The 16,763-nt window shown below is 42.0% G+C and overlaps 1 protein-coding gene across 3 annotated transcripts in view; it reads right to left on the bottom strand.

The window, feature by feature from the left end:
• LOC139575830 (ubiquitin carboxyl-terminal hydrolase CYLD-like) overlaps positions 1-14,116 on the bottom strand; it is a 35,059-nt gene extending 20,943 nt beyond the window's left edge. For all 3 annotated transcript variants that reach the window (XM_071401179.1, XM_071401178.1, XM_071401177.1), the window contains exons 1-2: positions 13,716-14,116; positions 10,697-11,062 (exon numbers count right to left, since the gene is read on the bottom strand). In XM_071401179.1, coding sequence (XP_071257280.1) covers positions 10,697-10,774 — 78 coding nt within the window. In that variant the 5' untranslated portion in view covers positions 10,775-11,062; positions 13,716-14,116. The remainder of the gene's footprint in view (positions 1-10,696; positions 11,063-13,715) is intronic.
• Between the last annotated feature and the right edge of the window lie 2,647 nt (positions 14,117-16,763).

The following is a 16,763-nucleotide window of genomic DNA, read 5'->3' on the forward strand; positions in this document are numbered from 1 at the left end:
AATGGAAAATATGGCGCTGTACAACGTGATGGTCGGGAGTAGGCTACAGTGCTGGGCTATTTAGCTAAAGAATCGCAGTGTCGTGCGAGCACGTGGGAGACCTGGGTTCAATTCCCCGCCATGTACAGTTGAAGTCAGAAGTTTACATACACCTTAGCAAAATACCTTTAAACTGAGTTTCACAATTCCTGACATTTAATCCTAGTAAAAAAATCCCTGTCTTAGGTCAGTTAGGATCACCACTTTATTTTAAGAATGTGAAATGTCAAACATTGTAGAGAGAATGATTTATTTCTGCTTTTATTTCTATCATCACATTCCCAGTGGGTCAGATGTTTACATACACTCAATTAGTATTTGGTAGCATTGCCTTTAAATTGTTAAACTTGGGTCAAACGCGTCAGGTAGCCTTACACAAGCTTCCCACAATAAGTTGGGTGAATTTTGGCCTATTCCTCCTGACAGAGCTGGTGTAACTGAGTCAGGTTTGTAGGCCTCCTTGCTCGCACACGCTTTTTCAGTTCTGTCCACAAATGTTCTATAGGATTGAGGTCAGGGCTTTGTGATGGCCACTCCAATACCTTAACTTTGTTGTCCTTAAGCCATTTTGCCACAACTTTGGAAGTATGCTTGGGGTCATTGACCATTTGGAAGACCCATTTGTGACCAAGCTTTAACTTCCTGACTGATGTCTTGAGATGTTGCTTCAATATATCCACATAATTTTCCTCCCTCATGGTGCCATCTATTTGTGAAGTGCACCAGTCCCTCCTGCAGCAAAGCACCCCAACATTATGATGCTGCCACCCCCGTATTCATGTTTGGGATGGTGTTCTTCAGCTTGCAAACCTTCCCCTTTTACCTCCAAACATATCGATGGTCATTATGGCCAAACAGTTATATTTTTGTTTCATCAGACCAGAGGACATTTCTCTAAAAAGTACAATCTTTGTACCCATGTGCAGTTGTAAACCGTAGTCTGGCTTTTTTAATGGCGGTTTTGGAACAGTGGCTTCTTCCTTGCTGAGCAGCCTTTCAGGTTATGTCGATATAGAACTCATTTTACTGTGGATATAGATACTTTTGTATCTGTTTCCTCCAGAATCTTCACAGGGTCCTTCGCTGTTATTCTGGGATTGATTTGCACTTTTCGAACCAAAGTACATTCATCTCTAGGAGACAGAACACGTCTCCTCCTGAGTGGTATGACAGCTACGTGGTCCCATGATGTTTATACTTGCGTACTATTGTTTGTACAGATGAACGTGGTACCATTCAGGCATTTGGAAATTGCTCCCAAGGATGAACCAGACTTGTGGAGGTCTACAATTATCTTCTGAGGTCTTGGATTTCTTTTGATTTTCCCATGATGTCAAGCAAAGAGGAACTGAGTTTGAAGGTTGGCCTTGAAATACTTCCACAGTAGAGGTCGACCAACTATGATTTTTCAACGCCGATACCGATTATTGGAGGATCAAAAAAAGCCGATACCGATTAAATCAGAGGATTTATTTATTTATAATAATGACAATTACAACAATACTGAATGAACACTTATTTTAACTTAATATAATACATCAATAAAATCAATTTAGCCTCAAATAAATAGTGAAACATGTTCAATTTGGTTTAAATAATACAAAAACAAAGTGTTGGAGAAGAAAGTAAAAATGCAATATGTGCCATGTAAAAAAGCTTACGTTTAAGTTCCTTGCTCAGTTCCTTTTAACATGAGTTTTCAATATTCCCAGATAAGAAGTTTTAGGTTGTAGTTATTATAGGAATTACAGGACTATTTATCTCTATACAATTTTTATTTCATATACCTTTGACTATTGAATGTTCTTATTAGAGGTCGACCGATTAATCAGAATGGCCGATTAATTAGGGCCGATTTCAAGTTTTCATAACAATCGGAAATTGGTAATTTTGGACGCCATTTTTTTTTTTTACACCTTTATTTAACTAGGCAAGTCAGTTAAGAACACTTATTTTCAATGACGGCCTAGGAACGGTGGGTTAACTGCCTTGTTCAGGGGCAGAACGACAGATTTTTACCTTGTCAGCTCAGGGATTCAATCTTGCAACCTTACGGTTAACTAGTCCAATGCTCTAACCACCTGCCTCACGAGGTGCCTCACCAAGGTAAGTTGCTAGCTAATATTAAAAACTTATCTTATAAAAAACAATCAATCAATAATAATCACTAGTTATAACTACACATGGTTGATGATATTACTAGTTTATCTAGCGTGTTCTGCGTTGCATATAATCGATGGAGTGCGCATTCGCGAAAAAGGACTGTCGTTGCTCCAACGTGTACCTAACCATAAACATCAATGCCTTTCTTAAAATCAATACACAGAAGTATAGATTTTTAAACCTGCATATTTAGCTAAAATAAATCCAGGTTAGCAGGCAATATTAACCAGGTGAAATTGTGTCACTTCTCTTGCAAGAGTCAGGGTATATGCAATAGTTTGGGCCGCCTGGCTCGTTTGAACTAATTTGCCAGAATTAGTTATCCATTGCACCACAAATGCGGCCCTTGCAGAGCAAGGGGAACAACTACTTCACTGTCTCAGAGCGAGTGCCGTCACCGAGTGCCGTCACCGATTGAAACGCTATTAGCGCGCACCCCGCTAACTAGCTAGCCATTTCACATCGGTTACACCAGCCTAATCTTGGGAGTTGATAGGCTTGAAGTCATAAACAGCTCAATGCTTGAAGCATAACGAAGCTGCTGGCAAATGCACGAAAGTGCCGTTTGAATGAATTCTTACAAGCCTGCTGCTGCCTTCCACCGCTCAGTCAGACTGCTCTATCAAATATCATAGACTTAATTACAACATAACACACAGAAATACGAGCCTTAGGTCATTAATATGGTCAAATCCGGAAACTATCATTTCGAAAACAAAACGTTTATTCTTTCAGTGAAATACGGAACCATTCTGTATTTTATCTAACGGGTGGCATCCCTAAGTGTAAATATTGCTGTTACATTGTACAACCTTCAATGTTATGTCATAATTATGTACAATTCTGGCAAATGAATTACGGTCTTTGTTAGGAATAAATGGTCTTCACACAGTTCGCAACGAGCCAGGCGGCCCAAACTGCTGCATATACCCTGACTGCTTGCACGGAACGCAAGAGAAGTGACACAATTTCTCTAGTTAAAAGAAAGTCATGTTAGCAGGCAATATTAACTAAATATGCAGGTTTAAAAATATATACTTGTGTATTGATTTTAAAGAAAGGCATTGATGTTTATGGTTAGGTACACATTGGTGCAACGACAGTGCTTTTTCGCGAATGCGCTTGTTAAATCATCACCCGTTTGGAGAAGTAGGCTGTGATTCGATGAGAAATGAACAGGCACCGCATCAATTATATGCAACGCAGGACACGCCAGATAAACTAGTAATATCATCAACCATGTGTAGTTAACTAGTGACTATGTTAAGGTTTATTGTTTTTTTAATGCTAGCTAGCAACTTACCTTGGCTTCTTGCTGCACTCGCGTAAAAGGTAGTCAGCCTGCCATGCAGGCTCCTCGTGGAGTGCAATGTAAGGCAGGTGGTTAGAGCGTTGGACTAGTAACCGGAAGGTTGCAAGATCGAATCCCCGAGCTGACAAGGTAAAAATCTGTCGTTCTGCCCCTGAACAAGGCAGTTATATATATATATATTTTTTTAAATCGGCCACAATCAGTGTCCAAAAATGCCGATTACCAATTGTTATGAAAACTTGAAATCGGCCATTCCAATTAATCGGTCGACCTCTATTCCACAGGTACACCTCCAATTGACTCAAATTATGCCAGTTAGCCTATCAGAAGCTTCTAAAGCCATGCCATAATTTTCTGGAATTTTCCAAGCTGTTTAACTTCTCTAGGATAGGGTGCAGCATTTTCACATTTGGATGAAAAGCGTGCACAGAGTAAACTGGCTCCTACTCAGTCCCAGATGCTAATATATGCATATTATTATTAGTATTGGATAGAAAACACTCTGAAGATTCTAAAACTGTTTGAATCATGTCTGTGACTATAACATAACTTATTTGGCAGGCAAAACCCAGAGGAAAAACCATTCAGATTTTCTTTTTGAGGTCACTCTTTTCAATGGGTTTTCATTGGGAATCCAGATTTCTAAAGGGACCTTCCTGCAGTTCCTATCGCTTCCACTGGATGTCAACAGTCTTTAGAAATTGGTTGAGGTTTTTCCTTTGAGAAATGAAGAAGTAGCCATGTTCAGAATGAGGCTCCAGTGAAGTGTACTGTTTGTTAGAGGCGCGTGACCAGAAAGCATGCTACACATTGTTTTCCTCCGGTATTGAACACAGATCATCCAGTCTTCAATTTTATCGATTATTTACGTTAAAAAATACCTAAAGTTATATTACAAAAGTAGTTTTAAATGTTTGGACAAAGCTTACAGGTAACTTTTGAGATTTTTTGTAGTCACGTTGTGCAAGTTGGAACAGGTGTTTTTCTGGATCAAACGCGCCAAATAAATTGACATTTTGGATATATATCGACGGAATTAATCGAACAAAAGGACCATTTGTGATGTTTATGGGACATATTGGAGTGCCAACAGAAGAAGCTCGTCAAAGGTAAGGCATGAATTATATCTTTATTTCTGCGTTTTGTGTCGCGCCGGGAGAGTTGAAATAAGATTGGTCTGTGATTGTTAGCTGGGGTGTTATCCTCAGATAATAGCATTGTTTGCTTTCGCCGTAAAGCATTTAAAAAATCTGACACGTTGGCTGGATTCACAACAAGTGTAGCTTTAATTTGGTATATTGAATGTGTGATTTCATGAAAGTTTAATTTTATAGTAATTTATTTGAATTTGGCGCTCTGCATTTTCACTGGATGTTGGCCAGGTGGGACGCTACCGTCCCACATATCCCAGAGAGGTTAAAGGCAATCTCACTAGGGTATGTGGGACGGTAGTGTCCCACCTCGTCAACAGCCAGTGAAACTGCAGGGCGCCAAATTCAAAACAGAAATACCATAATTAGAATACCTCAAACATACAAGTATTATGTCCAGTCTCTTGACAATAAGGTTGATGAAATCCGAGCACGGGTAGCATTCCAGAGAGACATCAGGGATTGCAACGTGCTCTGCTTCACGGAAACATGGCTAACTCAAGAGACGCTAACGGAGTCGGTGCAGCCAGCTGGTTTCTTCATGCATCGCGCCGACAGAAACAAACATCTTTCTGGTAAGAAGAGGGGCGGGGGGGTATGCCTTATGATTAACGAGACGTGGTGTGATCATCATAACAACACACAGGAACTCAAGTCATTCTGTTCACCTGATCTAGAACTCCTCACAATAAAATGTCGACCGCATTATCTACCAAGGGAATTCTCTTCAATCATAATCACAGCCGTATATATTCCCCCCCAAGCAGACACATCGATGGCCCTGAACGAACTTTATCTGACTCTTTGTAAACTGGAAACCACACACCCTGAGGCTGCATTCATCGTAGCTGGGGATTTTAACAAGGCTAATCTAAAAACAAAACTCCCTAAATTCTATCAGCATATCGATTGTGCTACCAGGGCTGGAAAAACCCTAGATCATTGTTATACTAATTTCCGCGACGCATATAAGGCCCTCCCCCGCCCCCCTTTCGGAAAAGCTGACCACGACTCCATTTTGTTGATTCCAGCCTACAAACAGAAACTAAAACAACAAGCTCCCGCGCTCAGGTCTGTTCAACGCTGGTCCGACCAATCTGATTCCACGCTTCAAGACTGCTTCGATCACGCGGATTGGAATATGTTCCGCATTGCGTCCAACAACAATATTGACGAATATGCTGATTCGGTGAGCGAGTTCATTAGGAAGTGCATTGACGATGTCGTACCCACAGCAACGATTAAAACATTCCCAAACCAGAAACCGTGGATTGACGGCAGCATTCGCGTGAAACTGAAAGCGCGAACCACTGCTTTTAACCAGGGCAAGGTGACCGGAAGCATGACCGAATACAAACAGTGTAGCTATTCTCTCCGCAAGGCAATCAAACAGGCTAAGTCCCAGTACAGAGACAAAATCGAGTCGCAATTCAACAGCTCAGACACAAGAGGTATGTGGCAGGGTCTACAGTCAATCACGGATTACAAAAAGAAAACCAGCCCCGTCGCGGACCAGGATGTCTTGCTCCCAGACAGGCTAAACAACTTTTTTGCCCGCTTTGAGGACAATACAGTGCCACTGACACGGCCCCCTACCAAAACCTGCGGGCTCTCCTTCACTGCAGCCGAGGTGAGTAAAACATTTAAACGTGTTAACCCTCGCAAGGCTGCAGGCCCAGACGGCATTCCCAGCCGCGTCCTCAGAGCATGCGCAGACCAGCTGGCTGGTGTGTTTACGGACATATTCAATCAATCCTTATCCCAGTCTGCTGTTCCCACATGCTTCAAGAGGGCCACCATTGTTCCTGTTCCCAAGAAAGCTAAGGTAACTGAACTAAACGACTACCGCCCCGTAGCACTCACTTCCGTCATCATGAAGTGCTTTGAGAGACTAGTCAAGGACCATATCACCTCCACCCTACCGGACACCCTAGACCCACTCCAATTTGCTTACCGACCCAATAGGTCCACAGACGACGCAATCGCAACCACACTGCACACTGCCCTAACCCATCTGGACAAGAGGAATACCCATGTGAGAATGCTGTTCATCGATTACAGCTCAGCATTTAACACCATAGTACCCTCCAAACTCGTCATCAAGCTCGAGACCCTGGGTCTCGACCCCGCCCTGTGCAACTGAGTCCTGGACTTCCTGACGGGCCGCCCCCAGGTGGTGAGGGTAGGTAACAACATCTCCACCCCGCTGATCCTCAACACTGGGGCCCCACAAGGGTGCGTTCTGAGCCCTCTCCTGTACTCCCTGTTCACCCACGACTGCGTGGCCATGCACGCCTCCAACTCAATCATCAAGTTTGCGGATGACACTACAGTGGTAGGCTTGATTACCAACAACGACGAGACGGCCTACAGGGAGGAGGTGAGGGCCCTCGGAGTGTGGTGTCAGGAAAATAACCTCACACTCAACGTCAACAAAACAAAGGAGATGATTGTGGACTTCAGGAAACAGCAGAGGGAGCACCCCCCTATCCACATCGACGGGTCAGTAGTGGAGAAGGTGGAAAGTTTTAAGTTCCTCGGTGTACACATCACGGACAAACTGAATTGGTCCACCCACACAGACAGCGTCGTGAAGAAGGCGCAGCAGCGCCTCTTCAACCTCAGGAGGCTGAAGAAATTCGGCTTGTCACCAAAAGCACTCACAAACTTCTACAGATGCACAATCGAGAGCATCCTGTCGGGCTGTATCACCGCCTGGTACGGCAACTGCTCCGCCCACAACCGTAAGGCTCTCCAGAGGGTAGTGAGGTCTGCAGAACGCATCACCGGGGGCAAACTACCTGCCCTCCAGGACACCTACACCACCCGATGTCACAGGAAGGCCATAAAGATCATCAAGGACAACAACCACCCAAGCCACTGCCTGTTCACCCCGCTATCATCCAGAAGGCGAGGTCAGTACAGGTGCATCAAAGCAGGGACCGAGAGACTGAAAAACAGCTTCTATCTCAAGGCCATCAGACTGTTAAACAGCCACCACTAACATTTAGCGGCCGCTGCCAACATACTGACTCAACTCCAGCCACTTTAAAAATGGGAATTGATGGAAATTATGTAAAAATGTACCACTAGCCACTTTAAACAATGCCACTTAATATAATGTTTACATACCCTACATTACCCATCTCATATGTATATACTGTACTCTATATCATCTACTGCATCTTGCCATCTTTATGTAATACATGTACCACTAGCCACTTTAAACTATGCCACTTTATGTTTACATACCCTACAGTACTCATCTCATATGTATATACCGTACTCTATACCATCTACTGCATCTTGCCTATGCCGTTCTGTACCACCACTCATTCATATATCTTTATGTACATATTCTTTATCCCTTTACACTTGTGTGTGTATAAGGTAGTAGTTGTGGAATTGTTAGGTTAGATTACTTGTTGGTTATTACTGCATTGTCGGAACTAGAAGCACAAGCATTTCGCTACACTCGCATTAACATCTGCTAACCATGTGTATGTGACTAATAAAATTTGATTTGATTTGATTTGATTTATACACAATTTTAAAGATAAACTTGTTGTAAATCCCGCCAGTGTCCGATTTCAAAAAGGCTTTACGACGAAAGCACACCATCTGATTGTTAGGTCAGCGCCTAGTCACAGAAAAACACAGCCATTTTTCCAGCCAAATAGAGAAGTCACAAAAAGCAGAAATGGAGATAAAATTAATCACTAACCTTTGATGATCTTCATCAGATGACACTCATAGGACTTCATGTTACACAATACATGTATGTTTTGTTCAGTAAAGTTAATATTTATATCCAAAAATGAGAGTTTACATTGGCGCGTTATTTTCAGTAGTTCCAAAACACCCGGTGATTTTGCAGAGAGCCACATCAATTTACAGTAATACTCATAATAAACATTGCTAAATGATACAACTGTTATGCATGGTATTTTAGATCCACTTCTCCTTAATGCAACCGCTGTGTCAGATTTCAAAAAAGCTTTACGGAAAAAGCACACCATGCAATAATCTGAGTACAGCGCTCAGAGACCAAAACTACCCAAACAGATATCCGCCATGTTGTGTAATCAACAGAAGTCAGAAATAGCATTATAAATATTCACTTACCTTTGATGATCTTCAGAATGCACTCCCAGGAATCCCAGTTCCACAGTAAATGTTTGTTTATTCGATAATGTCCATCATTTATGTCCAAATACCTCCTTTTTGTTCGCGCATTTAGCCCAGTAATCAAAATTCATGAGGCGCGATCACTAGGTGCAGACGAAAAGTCAAAAAGTTCCGTTACAGTCCGTAGAAACATGTCAAACGATGTATAGAATCAATCTTTAGGATGTTTTTAACATACATTTTCAATAATGTCCCAACCGGAGAATTCCTTTGTCTGCAGAATTGCAATGGAACGCAAGCTAACTATCACGTGAACGCGCATGGCCAGCTCGTGGCTCTCTGGCAGACCTCTGACTCATTCCCCTCTCATTCGCCCCCACTTAACAGTAGAAGCCTCAAACAAGGTTCTAAAGACTGTTGACATCTAGTGCAAGCCTTAAGAAGTGCAATAAGACCCCATCGACACTGTGTATTCGATAGGCCATGAGTTGAAAAATTACAAACCTCAGATTTCCCACTTCCTGGTTGGATTTTTTCTCAGGTTTTTGCCTGCCATATGAGTTCTGTTATGCTCACAGACATCATTCAAACAGTTTTAGAAACTTCAGAGTGTTTTATATCCAAATCTACTAATTATATGCATATTCTAGCTTTTATGGCTGAGTAGCAGGCAGTTTAATTTGGGCACGCTTTTCATCCAAAATTCCCAATGCTGCCCCCTACCCTAGTGAAGTTAAAGGCATAGTCAACTTAGTGTATGTAATCTTCTGACCCACTGGAATTGTGATACAGTGAATTATAAGTGAAATAATCTGTCTGTAAACAATTGTTGGAAAAAGTATGTGTCGTGCACAAAGTAGATTTCCTAATGCATGTAGTGCATGTAAACTTCCGACTTCAACTGTAAATAAGAATTTGTTATTAACTGATTCCATGTGTGTTATTTCATAGTTGTGACGTCTTCACTATTATTCTGCAACATAGAAAATAGTACAAATAAAGAAAAACCCTGAAATTAGTAGATGTGTCCAAACTTTTCACTGGTACTTGCTTAACTAATTTGATTAATATTATGGTGTTTCTATTCCAAGAAAAACAAAAAACCCTCTGGGTTTCCATTAGGATGGAACTTCAATATGCTCTTTAAATAAATAAGACCTACACCACTTTTAACAGCACATTACTCAACACCAGTGAGACTCAGGTCACCTACGGTAGGCCTAGAGTATATTGAAAAATATGACGTGACTCTCAGCCAATAAATACATATAGAGGATTGGAGGATTCAAAATTAAAACCAAAAGCCGCCTCAAACTGAAAATTGCAACCGATCACGGCCGGTTGTGATACAGCCAACCTAACTTAGAATTCTCCCCCTACCCTCCTTTTAGACAAGTCTATTGTCCAGCTACCTGCTAACAGCCATAATGGCGCTGTACAACGTGACCGTGTGCGTTTGAAAGAGTATTTTCCAGTAAGCAACAATTTGTTTACCTTTATGAGACAACTTTGTTCCAATATTTCTGTGATATTTATTCCCATAGTAATTCGTTATGGAGCCATAACTAAATAAACGTCGGCATTTTGAAAGAGTATTTTTATCATTATTGTATTAGCATAAGCATAAATATGCCATTATTAGTTACATTGTTTTAGTTTGAATGTGCAGACTGGCACCAAGAACAGTGGGAACGTTTCCCTAGTCAGCGCCATTATTAGTGCAATGCCCCTTAAAGTGTTGCTCTGTGCTACCCAGTGTGGCGGGGTGAGTGACCCCCCCCCGTACCGTACTAAACCACAAAATACTTCTAAGAACCGCAGCATAATCACAAAAGTTTTAGTGGGGCAACCACTGTACAAGACTGAAATCTGGGCAACAGAAAATAAACATATGTATATTTACCTTGACCACCATGTAGAAGCGCCAGTCCTCCCTGAAGCCCCCACTGGGCTTCTCCTGGCTCCACAGGGCAGAGCTCATGGCTGTAGGGGCTGGGGCATAGCAGGGGGAAATACAAGGTCCGCCTGTCTAACTAACCCAATATGAAGCCCCTCTCTCTTCCCTTTATGGACGTTCCTCTATCCCCAAAGCAGTGACAGGGGCATAACAAGGGTGAGAGAAACTAGGCCTAACACCTGAGGGGAAGGTTGTCTGGTTAGAGAGTAGACAGAGAGGGTGTTATGGTCGTTCACAGGCTCCTGCTGGCCTGGGGTGCCCTCATAATGGTCTCAACTGTCTGCCTGCATGCCCCAATGTACTTCGAAGGACCTGTGTATGAAAAGAAAGGCATGCTGTTATTATGACAATGTTGTTAAAAGGTCATGGAATGCCTCCAGGTTAATTCTATTAAATCACTGACTTATCATAAATCTCATCTCAATTGCTCCCTCCAAAAATTGGCCTATGGCTAGGCTATATTAACCCAAATAAGCATTGAGCCTTTTGGGAAAACAACAAAACATTTAGGCAACACAAATCTGGGATAAGCTCTGAATAAATGGAATTCAAAGATTAAAACTGGTATCTAAACAAACAGGATGTAGGCTCATTAGAATGTAGTGCTATTATCTGAGTGAAGCCTGATTGCACCATTAGCTACAGGCTGCTACTGTACCTCATAACACTGACGGTGAAAACCAGTTGAGCACAAACATGATTAGGCCTAACCTTGTGTACTACCGGTATCTTGCAACCAAATAGGCCCAAAAAAGTTACTACCTGTATTCTGATTCCTGACAAACCTATTTGAAATAAGGGTCAAATTGATTTGAATTCAATCACTTTTTGACAGCTCCCTTTTGATTTGAACGAAACCTTTCATACATATTTGCCCATTGTAGAAGTGCTCAGGAAGTGACTTTGTAGCTCAATGCCAAAACATTCTGGAGATAAAGGTGCTCAAAGTTGACTTATTTTGCATACCCCACCATACCATGAAACATCAATGTCTTCATCACTGGAAAAAATAAAGAGTTTGGGATTGATATAATTTAAAAGCTTAGAAACAGGGTTGTCAAACTACTTAATAGTTTCTGGAAAAAGAAACTGGCAATTATATTAAAACGCTTCATTTCAAGAAATAATAAAATAGTTTGACATGATATCAAGCTGAACCGCTTATCTTTTCCAGTGATGAAGACACGGATGTCTCATGGTATGGTGGGGTATTCAAAATAGGTACACTTTGAGCACTTTTACCTCCTGAATGTTTTGGCATTCAGGTCCAAAAAGTCACCTTCTTAACACTTCTTCCATGGGCAAACATGCATAGAAAGTTGACAGGGATGCTGTCCAAAAACGGACTGAATTCAAATGGCTTTACCCTGAAGGCAATTTTGAAGCAGGCAGACAATATGCTCATAACCTGTTGATACTCTCCTCTTAAGATGATAAATGGGTGATGCCGCATAGGCCTTGGTACTACAGTCAATATTAACACAAATGGATTCTAAGCCAGCCGTTATTCAAACACACCGTTATAAACACGTTATTCAAAACTCACTCGGGCCTGACTCAGAATTTGAGACATTTTGGATTTCCCCTAGCTGTGTGATGATCAGATATGGTCAGAGTGTATTAAGGGAGCTGTGAGGGGGAATTCACAGACTAAAGCAGTCAAACGCCTCTTCCTGACAAACAGAGTCACCGCCACTTTAATACAGGGTCGACCTGTTTTGACAAACCCAATATGAAGGGGAGATCCAAGCACCTCTGACATGACTCCTCTTTATGGTTCTCTGGCCACTCTCACATCTAGGCTATTCACACCTCATGTCTGTGCATCAAGCATCAATCAAGCAAGTTGGGGATCCCGATTGGCGCAGCGGTCTAAGGCACTGCATCTCAGTGCTAGAGGCATCACTACAGACCCTGGTTCGATTCCAGGCTGTCACAACCGGCTGTGATTGGGAGTCCCATACGGCAGCGCACAATTGGCCCAGTGTCGTCAATGTTAGAGTTTGGCCGGAATTTGTTCTTAACTAATAACTTCCCTAGTTAAATAAAGGTTAAATAAATACCAAATAAAAAATCTATGACAGGGTGCCGCTGTGTTAGCCTTGGTTTGCATTGCAACTCCTCGTAGGCTGCGTATCTGTGCATAACATCAATTTTCACATAGAGGACTTGTTGTTTATCATGCCCCTATTTGAGCTTGAGGAGGGAGTATGGAGTGAGCAAAATAACATGACAGACAATTACTATGTTGTGATGTTGTTCTAACAGTCTACCATAAGGAAGGAGTGAGGGCAAAAGGCCTACTGCCCTTTCAAAATACACATAATTGAATGACCCTTGGTCAACAACATGCACCACCGCAGTGCTTACATAGGCATTATCAGGCATTATCTGACATGACAACTACTTCTGAAAGTAGCCCACTTGTCCCTTTTGCTTTGCCTTTTAACAGTGTGAATGTGTGAAGTACAATATAGCCACATACGGATGGTGCTGACATCCTGAATATAAAATGACTGGGATGTAACACTGACTATTTAAACACACCATCACAACATTCAAAAGCCAACAGATTAAATATTATTAACAGCAGAGTAGTTGTATCATCATTGCAGCAGTGGTCTTGTATGTTCCATCAGTGACATCACTGAATAAAGCCAGTCAGCAGCAGCGAGTGGTGATGATGATGCGTGAGAGAAGAAGGAAGAATGTGTCACTGCCAAGCCTTGCTCAATCATGGATGAGGAAGGACTCTCATTGAAAAAACACCCATGGAACATGTCAATTAGTGTAAAACAGCACACATACTAGGACATGTTTGCTGTAGGGCTAGCTAGCCAGTATAGCAAACCATGCAATATTTGATCAGGTGCATCCATATCATAATCTGACGTATGACGAGGAAGCAAACATGAAATATAGCCATCATTATGACATAACGTCGTTAGCTAGCTCGTTTTCTTACCTTATTCAAACGTCAGTTTGGTGCTGCAGTGTCGTGTCACCTGCTCATTCCAATGCTGTCCTTTAGTAGCTGAGGTTTTGATACGTTTGTACAATTAACTGGCTAGTTTGTTGATCGCAAACCAGCTGATAATCGATATGACAGCCTCGAAATTAGCTAGCCAAAGTAGCTAGTATGGCAAGCTAGCTGTCCCATGCAACAGAGCATGTTATCTACGGCATTTAATGTAGATAAATATTTTTCTGACCGACTCTTAGACTATACTATTAAATACTGACACACAAAACATATATTACGTGACAGACAAAATAAGTCAGGCCTTATAGCAAGAGGAATAAAGATAATTTACAAAACCAATAGACCCCGAAATGTGTGTCCCCTGAAAATATGCCAAATCATAACCCATTGGCCAATCTGCATCCATCACAAGTGCCAATAGGCTGGATTTCAGGTTAATCATTAAGTCCCACCCCCCGGGGTTTTCCCACGAGTTTGGTTGACGGGTATTGAAGAATCTGCGAATGAGTGGTTCTCTCTAGTAGCAGTTTCTAAACCTGCTACTATTCTTCCTGGCAGACGGTCTTCACTAGTTACCCCAACCACAAAGCCCGCCTATTTCTACAATGTATCTTCTTAACGTTTTAATTTAAACCTAGCCATAACCGTAACCACACTGCTAACCGTATGCCTAACCCTAACCTTAAAATAAGACCAAAAGGCACATTTTTCCCCCGTGAATTTTTACGATATGGCCCATTTTTGACGTTGTGGCTGTGGTAACTAGTTATAACCCCTGTAGACCCTGCACACTAGATGACAAATAGGGGGCGCTGTGTTGAAGCCATCGTGCCTCCATCTTGGCCTGATCTATATGCAATATTCCAGTCAGGAAAAAGTAACATATACTCAGCAAAAAAAGAAACGTCCCTTTTTCAGGACCCTGTCTTTCAAAGATAATTCGTAAAAATCCAAATAACTTCACATATCTTCATTGTACAGGAAGTTAAACACGGTTTCCCATGTTTGTTCAATGAACCATAAACAATTAATGAACATGCACCTGTGGAACGGTCGTTTAGACACTAACAGCTTACAGACGGTAGGCAATTAAGGTCACAGTTATGAAAACTTAGGACACTAAAGAGGCCTTTCTACTGACTCTGATAAACAACAAAAGAAAGATGCCCAGGGTCCCTGCTCATCTGCGTGAACGTGCCCTAGGCATGCTGCAAGGAGGCATGAGGACTGCTGATGTGGCCAGGGCAATAAATTGCAATATCGGTACTGTGAGATGCCTAAGACAGCAATACAGGGAGACAGGACAGACAGCTGATCGTCCTCGCAGTGGCAGACCACGTGTAATAACACCTGCACAGGATCGGTACATCAGAACATGACACCTGCGGGACAGGTACAGGATGGCAACAACAACTGCCCGAGTTATACCAGGAACGCACAATCCCTCCATCAGTGCTCAGACTGTCCGCAATAGGCTGAGAGAGGCTGGACTGAGGACCTGTAGGCCTGTTGTAAGGCAGGTCCTCATCAGACATCACCGGCAACAACGTCGCCTATGGGCACAAACCCATCGTCACTGGACCAGACAGGACTGGCAAAAAGTGCTCTTCACTGACGAGTCGCGGTTTTGTCTCACCAGGGGTGATGGTCGGATTCGCGTTTAAGGAATTAGAGCAGTACATTAAGAACATTCTACATTCTTCTAATAAGAAAGGTGTTAAAACAATCAATATGTGTGCATCTTTTAAGGTCTTTGCATAATCTGGAATTTGTTGTAACCCCTAGCCTATGTTATCGTTGTTTGTTTGTATACTTCTTGTATGTATACTGTTTTTTCTGCAAGAAAAACATTTAAATAAAAAAATATTTAAAAAAGAAATCTTGGCCTGATTTTGGTACTCCCCCACCATTGTGAACTACATTCATTTTCGCCACATTTATTTTAATACAATCACCTTCATGCATACATTTAAATTATATTGTGAGCTAAACACAAAAATAAAAAATGAAAAAAATATAAAAAACATTTCCTTTAAGTATCACCTTAGAGATTACTAATAATACTGTCACCACTACAACAACAACATGCTTAAATATATGTAATTTTGTCCTTGAAAAGTTTAATTTAAATACTGTAGAATTCCACATTCCTATGGAGGACTGCTCCTTCTGGGGAGTGCCAATATGACTGACTGGTGGCTTCAAAGTAGAGGTCGACCGACATGGCCGATTAATTAGGACCTATTTCAAGTTTTCATAACAATCGGTAACCGCCGATTATGGCCTATTACACTGCAATCCACGTGGAGACTGCATGGCAGGCTGACCTCCTGTTACGCGAGTGCAGCATCAAAAGGACCTTGTGGCTGCAAGGAGCCAAGGTGATTAGGAGACGACAGCTGGCAATTAATTATTGGGTCAGCCTACAGGGACATGGGCTATCTCATCCTGCGAAAAGGATTTTACAGGCATGCTGGGAACATGAGCAAAGACAGAACACGAGCTTTGGGTGGATGGGTAATACCCAGGTGAAGGAGATGGGACTGTATGGAAGGGAATTTAGTCCAACGGTAGCTATCCCTGTGAATCCACCATGACTACTCCCAGGTCCAGTAGTAGATCTAGGAGTATTGGAGAGACTAGGGAAAGATAGGGAAGGTGTTGATCCTTCTGATTTGTTTAAGAGACGTCTGGATACCGTGTATCATAATTTTGTGTCCATATACACAGATGGTTCAAAAGATCCAAGGACAGGACATACTGGGTCAGCATTTGTAGTGCAGGAATGTGGGGTGAGAGTCAGGAAACATATTACAGATCATCAGGCTGTATATACGGCGGAGATGATGGCCATACTGTTGGCCTTGCAGTGGGTGGAGGAAGTTAAACAAGAAAGAGTAGTTATTTGCTCTGATTCATGTGCAGTGTTAAGGAGTCTCCAGTCCATTATATCACGTAGCAGACAAGACCTGCTTTATGAGGTGCTACAAACCCATGGCAGGAGTAAACAAATGGGTATACAGATAATAT

This window comes from Salvelinus alpinus, chromosome 5 (genome assembly GCF_045679555.1).
Source record: "Salvelinus alpinus chromosome 5, SLU_Salpinus.1, whole genome shotgun sequence".
NCBI lineage: Eukaryota > Metazoa > Chordata > Actinopteri > Salmoniformes > Salmonidae > Salvelinus > Salvelinus alpinus.